General features: G+C 37.4%; 1 protein-coding gene across 2 annotated transcripts in view; it reads left to right on the top strand.

Annotated features, from left to right (window-relative positions):
* The window catches only part of DDX1 (DEAD-box helicase 1), a 33752-nt gene that overhangs the window by 9883 nt on the left and 3020 nt on the right, over positions 1-20849 (top strand). For both annotated transcript variants that reach the window (XM_019943254.3, XM_019943255.3), the window contains exons 9-20: positions 355-431; positions 999-1071; positions 2657-2733; positions 2846-2960; positions 3684-3822; positions 8864-8924; positions 11994-12092; positions 12895-12984; positions 13713-13901; positions 14856-14907; positions 16596-16742; positions 19074-19165. In XM_019943254.3, coding sequence (XP_019798813.1) covers positions 355-431; positions 999-1071; positions 2657-2733; positions 2846-2960; positions 3684-3822; positions 8864-8924; positions 11994-12092; positions 12895-12984; positions 13713-13901; positions 14856-14907; positions 16596-16742; positions 19074-19165 — 1211 coding nt within the window. The remainder of the gene's footprint in view (positions 1-354; positions 432-998; positions 1072-2656; positions 2734-2845; positions 2961-3683; positions 3823-8863; positions 8925-11993; positions 12093-12894; positions 12985-13712; positions 13902-14855; positions 14908-16595; positions 16743-19073; positions 19166-20849) is intronic.

The following is a 20849-nucleotide window of genomic DNA, read 5'->3' as shown; positions in this document are numbered from 1 at the left end:
AATCAACTGAATTTGTTGTTTTACATTTGTGAATTTTTAACATTTTATTTTAGTGGGGAGCAAAATAGTAAACTCAAGCATACAAAGTTTATATTTAGAGACATGGAAATAATAATATTTACCTATACCCTCCTTGTTCCAAGAAAGATTTGAAGTACCAAAAAATAGATATTATAACATCATAAAAGCAGGAGGAATAAGGGTAAGGGTATGAATGAAGTCAGTAAAGTTAGCATGCATTAATATGTACCACACAATACTGTGTAGGTGCTTCAAAATATCTTCAACTTATGAACTTTTATGGTACTTTTAACTTTACTCTTACCACATTTATAAAATACTTTTAAAATCTAGGTACTGACAAGTTTGGATTTGGCTTTGGTGGAACAGGAAAGAAATCTCACAATAAACAATTTGATAATTATGGAGAGGTAAGTTGTACTAATGACTGAATCATAGTGTTAGTAAGTTTTCTTGCATACTTGATCACTCATGACATGACTGAGGGTATAGAAATGATTGTGAAATTCAAGTGAATTTTCTGAATATTTTCCGCGGAAAGTTCAGATTGGGACTTCAGTGAAGAAATGTTACAAAATGAGAAAAATATTTTTCTTTTATGCCATTTATTAGCCCCTCCAAAGTATATTACTTTGTTTTCTGTGTTCACCCCCTTTTGATTTTGCCTTTGACTTTAATACTTGTGTTGCTCTCATTTCTTATTTTGAGTCATGTTAAATCCAAATACACTTGTTCTGGTAGCCGACATCTCTGGTAATGTGCAGGAGCCTTAATATCATGTTGATGCTAAAAAGTCTGTCTGATGCTTCTACTATTATATATGATATGCTGTACTAGGCATTTTTTAAATCTACGTTAGAATTTTAAGGAATTTTATGCAACACTAACACATACTGTGGATGCAGCTGTATTTGACCTTTTAACCTTATTTTCAATTTTGCTTTTTATTAACAGCACTTGACTTTCTGGTTTTCTAGGAATTCACTATGCATGATACCATTGGATGTTACCTAGATATGGATAAAGGGCATGTCAAATTCTCCAAAAATGGTAAGCTTTCTAGGGACCATTTTGTTAGAGAGTACATATGATATTCATTATTTGTGATTTTTTAAAATTTCCTTGCCATCTTCAATCTTCTCTCTCTTCCTCCCTGCCTTTCTTTTGAACAAATACTTATTGAGCATTTGCTGTGTGCCAGGCATGCTGGTAGGTGCTGGAGATACAGCAGAAAATGGACTAGATAAATTTATGTACACTTTTGTGGGGCTTAGCTACTGATAGGGAGAGACAGACAATATATGTGTTAGGTGGGAACAGTGCACTGAGGGAGCGTATAAATCCGGGTAAGGGGCTGGAGAGCATTCTGGGGGGTCAGAGAAGGCTTCTCTGAGAAGGTGACATTTGAGTAGAAATATCTTGGAAGAGTATTTCAGGCAGAGAGACCACTAATTGCAAAGGTCCTGAGATGAAAGCATGCTTGGGGTATTTAAACAGTGAGGAGGCCAGTGGGTCTGGAAAACACTGAGCATGGGGGAGGGTTGTAGAATCTTGGGTCAGTGAGGTGGTGAGGCCAGGCCATATAGGACCTTATAGGCTATGATACAAACTTTTTATTTTGACTGAGATTGGAAGCCGTTAGGTTTTGAGTAGATAATTGCCATCGTCTGTCTTTAACAGTTTAACAGTACAATCACTGTGGTGGCTGCTTTGTTGAAAACACTGGGTGGTGACAATAGGTAGGGAACCAGGTGGATGCTAAGAGTTCTGTTTGGGGCAAGTTAAGTTTGAGATACTTATTAGACATCTGAGTGATGAAATCAAGTAAGTAGTTAAATGTACAGTTAAGTGTTCAGGGGAGGGATCAGAATTGGAGATACTGATACATCTTTGAGAGTTATTGGCTTATATATGATCCAGTCATAGGTCTGGATGAGATCACCTAGGGAATGAGAGTAGGTAATGAAGAGGAGAGATCTGAGGCCCAGGGTATTCTTGTGGTTAGAAGTTGGCAAGTTGAGGAGACTCCAGCAGAAGTGAATGAGGAGGAAAGCCAAAAGAGGTTGAGGTCGTGCAGTTCAGGTAAAGAAAGCTTTTGAAGGAGGAGGGAAGGATCAGATTGTGTCCAGTGCTGATGACGGGTCTAGCCTAGAAGGATGAGCAATGAGAACTACTGTGTTTGGCAAGTGGAGATCATTAATGAGCTTGACAAAGAGCTGTTGTGGTGGAACGAGGGGTGTGCAGGGGGAGCCTGATTGGGAATCAGTTCAACAGAGAATGGAGTGAAATGAGGTGGACACAGTCAACATGGAAATCAGGTAGTTTTACTACAAAAAGGAGAAGAAAAAATAAAGGACAGATGGAGGAAGTTCTGAGCTCAGGGAGGTTTGTCTAACTCAAGTGTCTACTGGAAGCAATCCCGTAGGAAGGGAATAATTAAAATTGTAGAGAGGGAGAGGGGACAATTTCGGGAGTAAAGTAAAAAAGTGAAGAGGTTGGTATTAGCACAGTTAATCCGCAGTAACAGGAGGGGGCGTGTGAATGTGCGTCGGCTGCTAGATTCGGTGGTGTGAGCACGTGGACGTTCTTTTCTGGTAGTTTTAATTCAATTTCTCTCTCTCTTTTTTTTTTAAAGGAAAAGACCTTGGCCTGGCATTTGAAATACCACCACATATGAAGAACCAAGGCCTCTTTCCTGCCTGTGTTTTGAAGGTAATTAGAGACATTTTGCTGTGATTATAAGCTACTTTGATCTTCGTTATTTCATATTGGTTAGTTTGCTCTTAGGTTAAGCATTTTCATTTTCTCCTTTATTCAATGCTAGAATGCTGAACTAAAATTCAACTTCGGGGAAGAAGAATTTAAGTTTCCACCAAAAGATGGTTTTGTTGCCCTTTCCAAGGCACCGGATAGTTTCACTGTCAAATCACAGCACACAGGTATAGCACCTGAGAGGGTAAAGATTTCAAGAATGGGGTATTGAAAACTCCAGTAAGTAAGGCTTCTTGTAGTGAGGTACAGATACTCCCCTTGCCTGTTTAGTCATGCATATTTATTGAACATGTCAGTAAAATTCAGTTTCAAAACCTAATTCATAAACTCCAAGTATTTGGTTTCAGTTCACGCATTTTGGGGAAGCTGGTCGTGGTGATGGTGGTATGTTGCATTTATAATGTGTGTGCTTATTAAGCGCCATGGCACTGTGTTAAGTGTTTCACCTGCGTTATTTAGTTTGCATAACAACCCTGTAAGGTAGTCTTATAGACAAAGAACTTGAGGAGTAGGGACTTGAGGTCACTTGCCCAAGGTCACAGGACAAATAAGTGGTAGAACTGAATTCAAATCCAAGCAGTCTGACTCCAAAGCTCACACTCTCACCCCATTGTGCTGCCTAATCTGCTTCCAGTTATTTAAAGAAAGTGCATTTCACAGCTCATTTAATTTATCACAAAGCATATAATCAATTAAAATTACTGCAAGTAGATTTAAAGAATCTGTAGTTCATTTTAAGAATCTTTATTTTGTTTAGTTTGACTATCACCTATACCACTGGGCGATTGTTATTTAAAATTTTGATACTGGAGTATTTGTGCTCGTGTTTTACCAATAAAGGTATATGAGGTGTGATCTGAATGTATTCTAATCTTTTTTATTTTCTTAAGGTAACGCTCAGGTGGCACAAGCGAAGTTTCTCCCCAATGCTCCAAAAGCTCTCATTGTCGAACCTTCCCGAGAGTTGGCTGAACAAACTTTGAATAACGTCAAGCAGTTTAAGAAATATGTCGATAATCCTAAATTAAGGTAAAGCTTCCCTTTGTGCTCAAATGCCTATTGTCCTTAGGTCTGAGGTGTTTCAGAAGAAGAGTAAAGTAGGAAAAAAAATGAGATAGAAATTCAGAGTGTGTACATATGCATGTGTATGAGTGTGTAAATATATTTAACTGTGACATATAGTAGCAATTAGTTTCTATATAAAACTCCTGTTTAAGTGAGAAGAGTTCTATTAAAAAAAGTAAATTGAGGGACTTCCCTGGTGGGGCAGTGGTTAAGAATCCGCCTGCCAATGCAGGGGACACGGGTTCGAGCCCTGGTCTGGGAAGATCCCACGTGCCACAGAGCAGGTAAGCCCGTGCGCCACAACTCCTGAGGCTGCGCTGTAGAGCCTGCGAGCCACAGCTCCTGAGCCCGTGTGCCACAGCTACTGAAGCCCGCGCGCCTAGAGCCCGTGCTCTGCAACAAGAGAGGCCACCGCCATGAGAAGCCTGCGCACCACAATGAAGAGCAGCCCCCCACTCGCCGCAACTAGAAAAAACCCGCGCGCAGCAAGGAAGACCCAACGCAGCCAAAAATAAATAAATAAATATCCTTTAAAAAAAAAAAAAGTAAATTGAGATTTTTCCTGTGTCTCTTATATAAAGTGTCATGGTTTGCAAAACTGTATCAGAGTAAAAATTAATTCTTTAAAGGGGCCATTTCATTTAATGTTAGCTTCATCACTTCATTTGCATAGAAAATGTATCTCTGTCTGTCTAGTGTGTTGGTAAACCTGACTTGGCGAGGTTACTTCTAGCCTGTCTCCTAGTGGTGACCATCTTCCCTGTGAGCGTTCACACTGGTCCCTCTAGTTCGAGGGCTCTTTCTGCCGTTGCGGGGAGACCGTAAGTCTAGTGATCTTGGAGAACTTCTGGCTCAGTAGCAATCCCTTTTAATTTAGGAAAGCCATACCATATAAGTAAACTGCTCTGTCAGTTGATTTGACACCTGATTTTTATTAATTTTTCTTTTAATTTTTCTTACTGAAATATAATTCACACACCATAAAATTCACCATTTGAAGTGTACGATTCAGTGGTTTTTAGTATATGGTCACAAGGTTGTGCAGCCATCACCACTATCTAACTTCAGAAACTGAATTATTGATGTCCCGTGGGCCCATCTGTTTATTTATTTATATTTTTAAAAATCTTATTTTGATGTCTGAGTTTTTTTTTTTTTCCGGCTGTGTTGGGTCTTCGTTGCTGTGCGCGGGCTTTTCTCTAGTTACGGCAAGCAGGGGCTACTCTCCGTTGCGGTGCACGGGTTTCTCGTTGCGGCGACTTCTCTTGTGGCGGAGCATGGGCTCTAGGCATGCGGGCTTCAGTAGTTGTGGCTCACGGGCTCAGGAGTTGTGGCTCGCAGGCTCTAGAGCGCAGCCTCAGGAGTTGTGGCGCACAGGCTTAGTTGCTCCACAGCATGTGGGATGTTACTGGACCAGGGATTGAGCCCGTGTCCCCTGCATTGGCAGGCGGATTCTTAACCACTGCGCCACCGTGGAAGTCCCCCATCTTTTTAATGTTGATCTTTCTCATAAGTTAAACTTATTCAGGGATAAATTTATACTTAGTAAAACTTTTTAGGTAAAATGATTCCTAATTTTGTCTCCATGATTGATGCATTTCACTCTTTCAGTAACTATTTGAATACCTACCTTGTGTGAAGACTTAGGCTAGGGATCAGGATATAACAACAAGAATTCATATTTGCTCTTATAGAATTATGTGCAGGAGTGTGGAGATAGTGTGGAAGGCAGAGAAACAACCAAAGTAATGTGATAAAATGCTTTAAGGATACGACACAGAGAGTCACTACAAGAGTACATCACCAGAGCATCTTCTTAGTGTAAGAGACTCAGAACTCTTCACAAGAGAGTGTTTTTGGAAGAATGTAAAATGCTAATATAAGTTGATTTTTGTGCTCTAATTATGTGTAAAGATTAACGTGCGTCTGGACAAAGCCTGAAAGGGAAGATAGATGACGAAATCAATTTATTTGCTAAGATGGTAAAATTGTGTTACTCATTTCGGTATTCAGCACAAATGAGCCTTTTCCTTCTTTGAAGACCCGGCTCAAGTCCTGGTCTTTCTGTGAAGCTGACGTGTTGGTGCCAGCTCGGTCCTTTCTCCCTCCTCGGATACCGCTGTGTTTGCTTCCCCATAATGCCTGTGCACTGTCATGTGTTAGCATTTCTTGTTTTAAATGTGCATAGCTTTACTCGTCCCAACTCAGTTTTACACCCCATACGACAGGGGCTGGTCTTTTATATTCCTCAACCCTACGGTGCTTTGCACACAAGCATAGATTGTTACGTGTATGTGTAGTTTTCTGCTAAATTTGTAGAAATAAATGTATCTGATTAGGAAAGTGGATAAGAGTAAAGTTTTATAGAAGAAATGATAGATTTAGGACCGTAGTTACCAAACCTGGGAACTAAGGGACCTTATTTAAAAATACAGATTTATTGGTCCCTCTTCTGTGTATACTGACTCAGATTTTCCAGGGAATAGGAATTGGAACTCTTTGTTTTTTAAGGAAGAATGCCACCTCTTCCAGGTGATTCCTAAGTAGCCAGTCTGGCATCTGGTGTTACCGGATTTAGGCAACATGGCTCTAGCGGTAGGTGGTGAAGGACTATGCCAAGGTAATGGACATTCACAGACTAGAAAGCTTTTTTTTTTCTTTAAACACTATAAATCGCTTAAGATGACAGTAGGCAACCATGAAGCTGTTTCTTTTCATCAGTCATAGAATTTATGAGACTCAGTGTCAACATCACCCACTTTCCCAGTATTTTATGGTATTTTTTAAATGACTGATTAAATAAGAGTAAAATTAATCGATGAAGATAGTTGATAGCTACTTCTGATTGAAAGTTGTCTGGCTGCCTCAGGAAGTAATTTTGTCTGCTATTTATAAAAAGGAGACAATCTTTTCGTGAATAGCTATAGTGAGATATAATGCACATATACGATTCACTCTTTAAAGTGTACAGGTTGTTTTAGTTTTTATTACGTTCACAGAATTGTGCGACCACCAAAACCAATTTTGGAACGTCTTCATCACCCTCAAAAGAAACACTACCTTTTAGCAGTCACTCCCATTTCCCTCACACCTTCCTATCCCTGGGCAGCCACTGATCTCTTTTCCATATATAGAATTGCCTGTTTTGGACATTTTATATAAATGGAATTGGACAATGTGTGCTGTTTCATGACTGGCTTCTCTCATTTACCATAATGTTTTTCAAGTTCATCAGTGTTGTAGCATGTGTCAGTACTTAGTTCCTTTTTATTGCCCAAAAGAATTCCATTGTATACATTTACCACATATTTATTAGTCCACTCATTAGTCCACTCATTAGTCCACTCATTTTTGGCTACTGTGCTGTGAACATTAGTGTATAGACTTTTGTGTGGACGTACATTTCCGTTTCTCCTGAATATACATCCAGGAGTGGAATTGCTGGATCATATAGTAGCTTCACGTTTAACATCTTCAGGAACCTCGCAACTGTTTTCCAAAGTGACAACACTATTTTACATTTCTACTAGTAATGTGTGAGGGTTCCAGTTTCTCCACATCCTCACTTTATTATCTGTCCTTACAGTTATAGCCCTCCTAATGGGTGTGAAGTGGTATCTTATTGTGGTTTGGGTTTGTATTTCCCTAATAGCTAATCGTGTTGAACATCTTTTCATGTGCTTACTGGCCATTTATAAAGTCTGTTCAGATTCTTTGCCCATTTTTCAATTGGGTTATTTGTCTTTTTATTGTTGAGTTGTAAGATATATACATGTAGTATTATGATTAATTATATATAATTTGCAAATATTTTCTCTCATTCTGTGATTCTGTGGGCTTTTTCACTTTCTTGGTAGTGTCCTTTGAAGTACAAAAGTTTTTAATTTTGATGAAGTCCAGTTTACTTTTTCATCTGTTGCTTTTTTGTTTGTTCATCTTTTGGTGTTGTAAGGGACTTTGCCTAACCCAAGATCATGAAGATTTACTCTTACGTTTTCTTCTAAGAGTTTTGTAGTTTTAAGTCTTATATTTAGGTCTGTGATTCATTTTGTATTAATTTTTATGTGTGACCTAAAGAAGAGGTTTAACTTCATTCATTTGCACGTGCATATCTATTTGTTCTAGCACCATTTGTTGAAAAGACTGTTCTTTCCCCCCATAGAATTGTCTTGGCATAAAGCTTTTTTTTTTAAGAGTATATTTTATTATTTATTTTTGGCTGCGTCAGGTCTTAGTTGTGGTACACAGGATCTCTGTTGTGGTGCGCAGGCTCCTTGTTGCAGCGCACGGGCTTCTCTCTAGTTGTGGCACGTGGGCTCTGTAGTTGTGACATGCGGGCTCTCTAGTTGTGGCCCACGTGCTCAGTAGTTGTGGCATGCAGGCTTAGTTGCCCTGCGGCTTGTGGGATCTTAGTTTCCGAACCAGAGATCGAACCCGCGTCCCCTGCATTGGGAGGTGGATTCTTAACCACTGGACTGCCAGGGAAGTCCCAAAGTAATCTTTTTTAATCTAAACGTATTTTTTAGAAGTATTTGGAGTGAGAAAAATTCAAACACAAAAGGATATTCTGTGAAAAGTAAGTCTCCTTTCACCCCATTCCCCAGTTTTTGGTTATCAACCTGGAGGCAACTTTTAAAAATTAATATTTATATATTCTTTCAGAGTATATATTTTATACACGTACAACCACATGTGTCTATAAAGATTGATTGAAACCAGAGTTTGGGGTACCTGGAATTATCCTAATATAGAAAGATGTATAGATGAGGACTGATGTTTTCTGGGCTCCAAGCTTTCGCATTCTCCTCAGTTGCTTTACCGTGCGTTAACATTTTATGTAGCTCCTGGAAATGAAGTGCCTTGTCTCTTTCCTTCTCCAGACCTTCATTGTAGATTCTTTCTCAGTTATTCAGTTGTAATATCCACCTCCCCAAAACTGAAAAAAAACAAACAATAAAGCAGGCTTTAATCCTTTTCTACGTTATTATTCTGGTATTTATTTCAGGGAGCTTCTGATAATTGGAGGTGTTGCAGCACGGGATCAGCTCTCTGTTTTGGATAATGGGGTAAGTTGTACTTTTAATTTTTAAAAAGTAACACTATGTGTTGTCATTTTGGCAATATAGTTCTGCTGTGTTTCAAGAAAAGTCAAATGAGGCTGAAATTAAACAAGTTCAAAAGAGTGTATGTATGTTCAAAAATATCTTACAATTATGCCTTTCCTTTTCCCAAAGTGTACAGCATGGTAGTTTCTTCCAAACACCTCATGCAAAATTCCAACATATGTGAATTTTTTTTGGTTTATCTTTTGAGCACCTGCGAATTTCCTTCGCATTTTCATGCATTTAGTTATTTCCTCTGGGGATAATTGAAAAAGAAGCAGCTGGAGTTAAGAATAGAAATAGAGATAAGGTGGATTGCAGAGAAGGTAGTTTTGGCAGTGATCCTTGGGAGGGCTGAAGGATGGTAAGGCAGTGGTTCTAGTAGGAGGGGAGATGAGTTCAGATTTGTGTAAGGGGAAGTCTTAAAGGCTGTGCTGTTACCGAGGACGAAGCTCGGACTGTGATCCTCATTACTGGGGAAGAAGTTTGGGAAACTCTTAACTGCCTGTCAGTTCAGGTACAGGTAGAACTTCATAAAATATTTTGTATGTATGAAGTAACTTTGTCCTTACAAACTTCTCTTTCATTTCCTTCCCTAAACATTTTATCATTTAATCTAAACTGCTTGATACTGAGTTACGGTGAGCAAATATGTTCTCCCCTCAGTTGCCTTGGTGCTGCTGTCAAATGAAATTTCAGGCTGAATGGTTTTGATTTGACTTGGTGTGGCATATCAAGAGCAAGGAATCATTACTGTACTTAATACTATTCTAAGATAGTAACATAGCTTTGTTATGTTCTTATTTGATTTGCTATATTTTAATGGTTATAAGAGAGATTTAATATGTTCATTCCCTATCTTGGTTCCTCAAACCCCAATTCATTTTCCACGTAAGTTATTAAGTTTCTTAACTTACGTTGTCCAGCTCCGGAGCTTTTAGGGAATTCGATCTGCTTTTGCCAGGCAGATCTAAAATTTGGTACTGGCTGAAGCTAATGGCAAAGTAAAGGGAGTGTTATTCCATAGCTTTCCTGGCAGGATTCAGTTCCATTCTACTTAGGGGATGTAATATATTCTCTTTCTGCTCTTCCTTGCATCTTACATTGTCTACTTCTGTTATCTCCCACCATCCTCTGGCACCCTTAGCCCTGTGTTACGTCTTATGCTACAGGCAGAAGTCAGCTTTGGAGTCAGAGAATAGAACTATGTAATTTTTTTAATCTTTTAAAGTTGCACAGTTATGCAACATGTGCAGTTAGGCCTGAAGAAGTGGTTGGAGCCATTATCCAAGTCATATAGCTATTTCTCTCAGGCTTTTCCAATTTGACTTTTTGTTTTTAAACCTGAGAGACCGAGTTTCTGTTTTCATGCTGACTACCTGCTGAAATTGAGGAGGGAGGAAACTCGCACAGTGGGTTAGAATCCTTTGGTAAAGAGACGTTACCCACAGAACCAGAGTGGTATTGTATTCATTGCTGTGTCCAGCACAGTGCTTGGCACATAGTACATTCTTAATACATTGAGTGGGTTTTATTTTCAGACAGTATTTTCTAGATTGAACTGAGACTTGCTTACAGTTATCAACATAGTTGAAACAATAGCTTCAGAAATGTCTTTCACTTTTTATGGGAGTTTAAATGCCTTCTACTGGATCAAATTAAAAGTCCATTCAGCACAGTACTTTTTCAGTTTTTCAAGGGGTGAGATATTGAAGTAATGAGACTATAGTGATGAATTTGTTAGGAGATAGTTACGGTTTTAGTCTAGAGTGGAGAACACAAGTGAAAAAGAAGTCATTTTTTATGCCTGTTGATAAAGAGTAGAAGTTTTGAATTGTCTGATTTATTGAATGATTTTATATAATACCTTATTGTGCTCACACACATACCTCCATATACACACTTTAGAAATATTTATCCTTTATTGATTACCTTCTAGAAATGGGCCAGGCCCTGCTAAGTGCATTACATACATTTTCTCATTCAATTCCCACAATAGCCCTTTGTGATGGTCCTCTTCCCCATTTTTACAGGTCAGGAAGAGGGCTTATACCAAATATTAAGTAATTTGCCCCAGATCTTACAACTCATAGGTGGAACTTACTTCAAAGCCTATGTTCCTAATCACTATACCATGGACTTGATTAAAAGGTGTGTGTGTGAAAATGGAAAATGTGGTTAATCGGGTGTCCTGGCATTGGCGGCTCCTATTCTCTTTGTAGATGTCTTAAAATTTTTATAATAAAAAGCTAAATAAAACTTGTTCTTACTTGAATTAGACCTTTTCTCATGTTTGGACTTTGAGTTTGAATCCCAGTTACTAGCTGTATCATCTAAGTTCTTATGACTTTAGAATTCTAAACTTCAGTCTCCTCATTTAAAAACAGGACTAATAATAGTAGTGTTTTCCTTAGTGGTAACATGAAATGATATAATACCTGTAAAAGGTTAGCACAGCACATGTTCATTATAAGCACTTGACAAGTAGTCATTATTGCTGTTTTTCCTGGATTAGGTCATCTTCATTATTAATTATAACCAAATTTATCAAGCACCTGGCACACTGGGCATCAAATGCACTACATATCTGATCTCTTAATTATCACAACCGTCTTGCAAAGCAGAAAATGTTACCCATTTAAAAAATGAGAAAATTGAAACTAGAAGAGATTAAGTAGCTTGAGGTCACACAGCTGGGTAATGGTGGAGCTGGGATTTGGGTCCTGGTTTAATTTCAGAGTTCCTATAAATTCATTTGATTTTTCACTTGGAAAACAAATTTTATATACTAGACTGTCTATAACAGGTTAAAATGTTACAATCAGTTGCCAGAGTCTTCGCATTAATTTCAAAGCAGGTATAAGTTTAATAATACAGCATTATCTAGAACTCCTGTTTCGCACATTTACAGCTGACTATGACTACTTCAATATGCATGTTTTCATTGTAAGTAGACCATTGTTGGTTGCTATTCTAAGGTGATTACAATAGTTCTTCAGTTTTCTTAAGGTGCTTTTTTTGGATATTTTTTAGGTAGATATAGTTGTTGGCACTCCAGGAAGACTGGATGATTTGGTGTCAACTGGAAAGCTGAACTTATCCCAAGTTAGATTCCTGGTCCTGGATGAAGCTGTATGTTGAAATATACTCATGCTTTTAAAAAAAAATTTGCTTATGTTTTGGGGGATAAAATATGTGAAATGGTGAAGAAAAAATACAATTTAGTCATGATCCCAATCCCTAGAGAGAAACATAGTTACCAGTTTGGTGTATTTTCATTCACTGCTTATAATTACAGTAAATACTATTTTATGTAGTTGCAATCAGGCTATTTAGAATCTGGGAAATCTTTTTTAGAAAAATATGGTACATAAGTATTTCATGTCATTATTTATGAACAATTTTTAAAGGCTGTCTAATGGTCTCTCATATGCACACTTTGTGGCTTATTTAACCACCCTTATTACTAGACATGTAGGTTTGTTTTGTACTCCAAATAGTTATCTTGTTTGTACATAACATTTTTTTTTTTTTTTTACACATTACAAATTACATTAATATGTTTTGGGCTCTTGAGATATAGTTCCAAGTTATTTTCAAGATGAGGTAGTTTTTCAACATTGAAGGTCTTTGCTTTCTCATATTAGAGTCGTATTCTGAAGGAGATGTAGGAGTTATTAACTCTTGTATTCATTTTAGAATACCAGAGTATGGTTTTTGAGTTATTTATTGTCAGCTTTTTCATATTATAGTCACATGGGCTTTAAAGTTGAATTTACAACTTGCCTTTAAATATCCAGTAGAAAATAATTACTTTGAAAGTATGGAGATATGTATGAATTAGTTTCTTTATCTTATATTTTGCAATTGATTTAGAAAAGAAAGATTTAGATACTGATTACAAAACTTATGTTCTTCTTTGCTTCTTACGCAGGATGGGCTTCTTTCTCAAGGTTACTCTGATTTTATAAATAGGATTCACAATCAGATTCCTCAGATTACCTCTGATGGAAAAAGACTTCAGGTATGAAATAACCAATGCATCTTAAAATACATGTAGACAATTGTTACGTATTCATGCTTACTTTTTTTGTTTTACATTCACATTTTAGTGTCTTCTGATTACGTTAACTGCTGTATGAAACATTTTCTTCATTAACTGATTAAGTAGTACACACAAAGGAAACAGTCTTATGAGCTGCTTTTAGAAATAAAGGTGAAGAGAATTTAAGGACATTACTTAGGTGTAACAGAAGACTATAAGTAAAAAATTCTTAATCGTTATTTTTGTTTTCTACAGAGCATTTAGGGTTTATATTCAAGACTCTGAGCACTGCTTCCTCTTTGAAGGAGAAATGTCTTGAACTGTAGAAAAACAGTTATTTCCTTAGTAATTATTTCTTAAAATATTACTCTTTCTCATTCTGTTTTCTTAGGAAGAATTCAAGAGGAGAGGCTTTTAAGAGAAGGGGACAAGTTTATGGCTTTAGATTTTTAAAAACCTTTTCATTTTACTTAGTTTTTGTAGGACCTTGAGGAATAGATGGCATGATTTCTGTGGCAAGTGAGGGGACTGAAGCTCAGAGAGATTAACCCGCCCAAAGTCACACCACTAGTTGTTGCTACAGAGTCAGGTATTGAACTTGTCTTAGATTCCAGGCTTAGCGTACTTTGTGCCCCACATCTGTATTCATATGCTAGAATCATTATTATTATAAAAGCTTATCTAAATTTTGGTTTTTCTATTCTTAGGTGATTGTTTGCTCAGCCACTTTGCACTCTTTTGATGTGAAGAAACTGTCTGAGAAGATCATGCACTTTCCCACCTGGGTTGATTTGAAAGGAGAAGATTCTGTTCCAGATACTGTCCACCATGTTGTTGTCCCAGTGAATCCCAAAGCTGACAGAATCTGGGAAAGGCTTGGGAAAAACCACATTAGGGTAAGTACTTTATAACGTTCACATTTGTGTAGAGTAAAGCATTCATAAACTAGTTTAACCTTGAGCTCTTCGTGATGCTTAAAGCAACCAGACATTGTACCTTTAAGAAAAGAGAAGTCTGGCACGTTGACCAGAAGAGTTTAGGTCTGTTAGGTATAGAATAAGTGATGGGCTCGTACTTTACTTTTCTCTCTGTATAAAGTTACTTCTGTAATCATCTTTCTTGACTTAGGTTTTGTAAATAAATAGGATTACCTGTGTATATCTAGGGCTAATTTCTGATATAATGATTTCCATTTTTAGTAGCATTTTAGAGTCTTCTTGATGTGCCTTATTTTTCTAAATATCAGTTTCATGAGTCCATCATCTCACTTTTTCACCATTGTTAGATTTACCTTTATATAATAAGGGTATGCTTATTCTAAATACACAATGTTTTGAAAACCACCTTCGATTTTTTATTATTATATTTAAAATTGATTAGCCTTAGACCTATAATTAATAAAGGGTTTTTCTGGGCTTCCCTGGTGGCACAGCGGTTAAGAATCTGCCTGCCAGTGCAGGGGACACAGGTTCGAGCCCTGGTCCGGGAAGGTCCCACATGCCGCAGAGCAACTAAGCCCGTGCGCCACAACTACTGAGCCTGCGCTCTGGAGCCCGTGCTCCGCAACAAGAGAAGCCACCCTAATGAAGAGTAGCCCCCACTTGCCACAACTAGAGAAAACCCACCTGAAGCAACAAAGACCCAATGCAGCCAAAAATAAACAAAAATTAAAAAAAATAATAATAAAGGGTTTTTCTGAATCTGAAGAATGGTTTTGCCTATAGATTATAAAGGTGTATGTCTGAAATGCAATCTAAAGTTAGATACAGTTCTCCCTTTATAAAAAGATACCTGTTCTGAATCATTACTTAACCCTTCCCCACTTCTGTTTTATCCTTTCCTTTTGACAGACTGATGAAGTACATGCAAAAGATAATACAAGACCTGGTGCAAACAGTCCAGGTGAGTTAGAAGAGTCAATAAAATCGTGGAAAGATTTTGAAAACGAATTGATCTGTTTTACTGAATGTGTGCCCTGTCTCCTCTCATGAAGGAACAGGAAATCTGAAAATACAAGGAACAAAAATAATTTAAAAATGGGGCGAAAGCTGATATCAGTCAGCTTAGAGGAATATTAATCACTGAATTTAAGGTATTAGTCTCCTGGCATCCAAATCACAAATACTTTGGATTATACAATTCTCATTTTTCCAGGAAGCCAGCAAATTTCTCTGGCTACAGGTTGTATTTTAGCCCTGGATGCCAAGAGAAATGTCATGTAGAGTCTTCATATCTGGCAATTGGGTAACAAAGGGACATGTCTTTAGCTACAACCCTGTGAAAGATACAGAAGTGATCCTGAGATGATTCTTTTTGTGTGTAAGTGTACAATTCAATAGCATTGAGTACATTCCTACTGTGCAGTCGTCACCGCTATCCATCTCCAGAACTATTTTATCTCCCCATACTGAAAGTCCATATCATTAAATATTTATCAATTTTGAAAAAGCCTAAAATTAATTGATTCAATGAAGATACTTCTATGCAGAATTGAGACAGTTTGTATCAGGTACATAATATTTCAAAGATATATGAAGATCCAGCATGATACAAGGATAGTGTTTAGAGAACCTAGAAGAGATCTGAAACCCATTAGGCCACATGTCTGATATCACATGTCTCAAGTGGATCATTGGCAAGGGTTAGACTGCATTTTGTTCATAGTTGGATTCATTGGTAGATTTTTAACAAGTACCTAAAAGGTGAATTATCTGAAATTTTGATTAAAGATGGTTCCTTTGAACTCAGATTTATGTGTAGCTCCAAATTTAGGAGGTGTATGCTCAGCCAGCCTTATTGTTGGAGAGGAGCAGACACTGATAGTCAGAATAATAATGTATCAATCATCCCGCTGTTTGGGAATGCATTTTATAAAATAAAAATTTTTTACTGCCTCATATATTTTTCCTTGTAAAAGTTTTGCTTCGTTTTTACTACAATTAGAGACGACTAGAGAGACCTTAGAAATATGTTGGATTACAAAATTAAAATTTTGCATTATATGATTGTAGAGTAACTATAGCCCAGCTTCACACTGAAAAATAGACATTTGGAGGATGGCAACTAAGAAGTTACTAACTAGGTTTGACGTAAAATATTTACTTCATAGAGTGACGTTTGAACTTTCTGGTGTTCAGATTGATTTAGAAAGTACATTTATTATTTTTTAAAGAGGTTAAAGTAATTGAGTAAACATTTATTGAGCATTTAGGGAAGTTAATGCAAGGCAGAATATGATTAGTTCTCAATGAGAGGTAGGAACAAAGCTTTGCTGTGGGTATGTATTTCTGTTTATTTGTGTGTGTGTGTGTTTGTACATGTGCATTTTCCCTTATAAGAGGTATGGTTATCGGTGTTTTGGTATCCCATAAACTGGCATAAAAAACATTAAGAGAAACAAAAATAAGTGAGCAAGTGGATTATCTCACCATTTCACCCTATCTTTTTATTTCTTGGTTTTGTCTATAATACCTGTATTAAAGTAGAGATTTTTAGGTGAGTGAAGCAGTAAGTCTGTAATTATGTGTGTTCGTGACAATTTCAGATTAAAATTCTGTTTTTTCTTTTTCGTTGTTATTGTGTTACTCAAGAGATGTGGTCTGAAGCTATTAAAATCCTGAAGGGGGAGTATGCTGTCCGAGCAATCAAGGAACACAAGATGGATCAAGCAATCATTTTCTGTAGAACCAAAATCGACTGTGATAACTTGGAGCAGTATTTTATGCAACAAGGAGGAGGTAATGTTTCCTCACTTGAAATAAATTGTGTTTATTTTCTCACTTAATAGATTGTTGGTCTCATGTTGATGCAGTGTAGCGTGGATGCCCAGATTTTAAAGCAACGATGTAGGAAAGACAGTGAGACAATTTTCCACATAGGTACAGTTTCACTACAGTGAAGATGAATCACAGCATTCCAAGGCCCTTGTATCATTTGGAAGAAGGGTAAAGTTTTTGATTAATGTTAAAATTTCAAGTGTAATCATTAAATAATAGAATGTATATCTTCTAAATCAATAACTGAGAAAAAAAACCTTAATCTAAAAAAAAGGTAAGAAAGGAAGGGGGAAAAATGAGAAAAAGCAGAGCAGTTGGAAATTATAGAGTAATAACAGCTGGTGGAAAAATCTGAGCGTATGGATAAACACTATAGTATTTATCAGTGGACTGAAGTCTTCTGATGAAGAGCATAGATTGTTAGACTGGATAAAGTATAGCTGTATGTTGTTTACAAGAAACATACCTAAAACCTGAGGACATGGACAGATTGAAAGGAAGGGGAACGAAAAAATATATGTATGTGTCAGTTAAAAGATTAATTAAAAGAAAGTTGGTCTAGCTGTATTAATGGAGATGTCATAGACTTTAAGGCAAAAATATTACTAGAAATAAAAAGGGTCACTATGTAATAAAATATTCAATCTACAATGAAGATATAATGATTATAATTTTATGCTCCTCATAATTAATGTTAAATATATAAACTAACCTGAGAGAATGTCAGTATAATCAGTCATTAGAGAAATGCAAAATAAAACCACAATGTAATACAATTGTACACTCAGGGTGACTAGATCAAAAATACTTAAAACACCAAATTTTGGTGAGGATATGGAGAAACCGGAGCTCATACATTGTTGAAGTACAGTCACTTAGGCAAAAGGTCTTACAGTTTTTTATAAAATTAAACATTGCTGTCTTATGGCCTAGCAATTCAGCTCCTAAGTATTGGCTCAAGGTAAGTGAGAATATATATTGAAGAAAGATGTGTGCAAGATGGTCATAGCACTTCATTTATAATGGCCCCAAACTGTACACTAAGAGGCCATTAATAGGAGAATGGCTAAACAAAATGCAAAATATCTGTACAGTGGAATACCTACTACTCAGCACTGAACAGGCATGGACTGCTGATGGGCCCCAAAATGGTGGGTGAATCTCAGAAGCATTATGCTGAATGAAAGAATTCTTACACAAGAGTACAGGCTGTCTGATTCGATTTGTGTGAAGTTCTAGAAGAGCCAGAACTAATCTACGATGAGAGAAAAACCACAACAGTGGTTGTCCCCAGGAAGGTGGGAGTGTGGATAACTGGGAAAAAGGGCGTGAAGGTACTTGGTGGATGGTATTCGTGTTCTGTATCTTAATAGGGCTTTGGGCTACATGGGTGTATGCATTTGTCCAAGCTCAGAAAGTGTACCATTAAGATTTGTACATTTCCCTGTATGTAACTTTAACGTCAACAAGAGAAAAAACCTGAACAAATACTGCACTCTACTTAATGATATGCATGTTGAACTGTGTACTGATACCTGCAGTTTACCTTGAAATGCTTCAGAAATATAGAAGTGAGTTGATAGAGGGATAGAGGGATGGATAGATATGTGGTAAAGCAAGTATAGTCAATGTTAATGGTTATTTTTACTTTATCTATTTTCCCAACACTTATTCTCAAACATATAGCAAAATGGAAAGAATTCTCACAGTGACTATTACTGCTCTGGTCTGAACTGCACTGCTTTTTGTTACTGTGTCTACTTGAAGACTTTCTTTTTTCGGATTGGCTACCACTGCACTCGCCTCTAAAATACCACTTCTCCATCCTTCCAGTTTGCTGCTTCTAATCTGCTTTGGCCAAGAAACCAGATAACTAAGTTGTTTAGAATACCTCGAGGAGGGCAGGCTTGTGATCGCGGCCTTTTAGTAAGGGCATGAACTTCCTGATGCCTGTTTTGCTTCTTCCAAGAATAATCTCTTTTGTTTACGTTTTGGTTCTTCGCTTTACATGGGTTAGGTGAGGTTCCCGGTGTACGCAGAAACTACCACTGCAGTTTGGGAAAGGTTACTTAAAATGTCCTTCAGAGCAAATCAGTTTTAGTGCTCGTGGAGTTCATTTTAAGGGTATTTCACCTATGACAGAAATTGTGTTAACCATGGTTTATGACAAGTTGGGGTATAGATCTCCGTAGAATTATACCCCAGCTGGTAGTCTAAATGTTACTGGTTTTTTTGACATAGTCTTAGTCGTCACCTTTTCCAAGGTTAACTGTTTAATGTGCTTTTCACTAGGACCTGATAAAAAGGGGCACCAGTTCTCATGTGTTTGTCTTCATGGTGACAGAAAGCCTCATGAGAGGAAGCAAAACTTGGAAAGATTCAAGGTACTGATACTTAGTTGACTGCATTTCCTTCACACGTAAGAGGGGAGTTGTATCTAGTTTTAATCAGTTCCAGTTAATATTGTTAAAGCAATTCTTGTCCTAGAAATTACAAAATACTTCTGCCCTATTGTTACGTCCTCATCACAGCAGGGTTTTGTCATCTTTAACAGTCAAATGGTAAATTACATGTTCTCCATCAGCACAACACTACTTGACAAGAATTTTCAACTTAAGGAAGTTTTAGTTAAATTCTTTTGGGTAGATATTTTTAAGAGACGTATCATTAGATAGTTAAATCATGTCTGTGAGCCTTTTTTTTTTAAAATAAATTGTAACAATACCCATAGGGAACTTAATTTGTAGATTCAGACAGGTATCAGAATACCTGTTTTGTAGAATGAAATATATTTTGAATTATTTGGGGTAGACTGTCACAGTTAAGTGATTTCAGCTCATGAACAGGTTGTATAACTTTTGGTGTAGATGGGTTGGGCTGAGCCATATAGAACTCAAGGTCAGTGGCCTCCACCCACAAGCATTCTCATCATTTATCACAGTGTGTTTACCCAGTGTATAGTACAAATATCATTTCTCTCAGACCCATAATATGAAAAGAGGTAGGAAGTACTGGGCTTAAAAATTTTGGATTATGTTTCCATGCTGAGCGTAATTGGTGTGGATGTTAAAACATCACAGCGGGGGACTCCCCTGGTGGCACAGTGGTTAAGAATCTGCCTGCCAAGGCAGGGAACACGGGTTCGAGCCCTGGTCAGGGAAGATCCCACATGCCATGGAGCAACTAAGCCCGTGCGCCACAACTACTGAGCCTGTGCTCTAGAGCCTGTGAGCCACAACTACTGAAGCCCGTATGCTCTAGGGCCCGCATGCCACAACTACTGAGCCCATGTGCTGCAACCACTGAAACCTGTGCACCTAGAACCCGTGCTCCGCAACAAGAGAAGCTCCCGCAATGAGAAGCCCGCGCACCGCAACAAAGAGTAGCCCCCGCTCGCCGCAACTAGAGGAAGCCTGCGCGCAGCAATGAAGGCCCAGCGTAGCCAAAAATAATAATTAAATTAATTTTTAAATTAATTTAATTAATTAATTTAAAAAAATCACATGGCCTCATTTCAGCATTTATGCCACCCTTCTCTATCCTGGCATTTTGTTGGACCAGAAGTCAGTATGCCCCTCACCCCCTCCAAATCTCTAACCTTGCTGTGCCTTGCAGCACAAATGACATCTGATGGCTAATTGGTATATTCTTGGTGAGAACACCAGGGGCCCAGTCTCTTTAGGATTTTATCTGTTGTCACAAAAAGTGTAACCTTGAGGTAAAATATCTAGTATTCTGAATTATTTTAATACAAGGGTAAAAGTAAAGCTTATGTTTTTTACATTTTATTCTGTCTTATGTTTTGAATTACCAGTCAGGATCTCTAAAGATGAAGCCAAATTTTAGCAATGGTTTAAGAACTTTTATGTGAAAAAAGCAAAGATGAATCCAGTCATTGATTTATTCACCTTAAATGTCGTATTTCAGCAAATTACAACTTAAAAGTGCAGTACTTGTTCCAGTGAATTATGAATGACTAGACGGCTAATATGATACGAATACGTTAGTTGTTAGAGGTCTCATTTAGTGGAAAGATGGTATTTGTGGGGTTTTTTTTTAGTATATATA

This window comes from Tursiops truncatus, chromosome 14 (assembly GCF_011762595.2).
Source record: "Tursiops truncatus isolate mTurTru1 chromosome 14, mTurTru1.mat.Y, whole genome shotgun sequence".
Taxonomy (NCBI): Eukaryota; Metazoa; Chordata; class Mammalia; order Artiodactyla; family Delphinidae; genus Tursiops; species Tursiops truncatus.
Note: the sequence above shows the minus strand (reverse complement) of the source record. Positions and strands in the feature narration are given on the sequence as shown.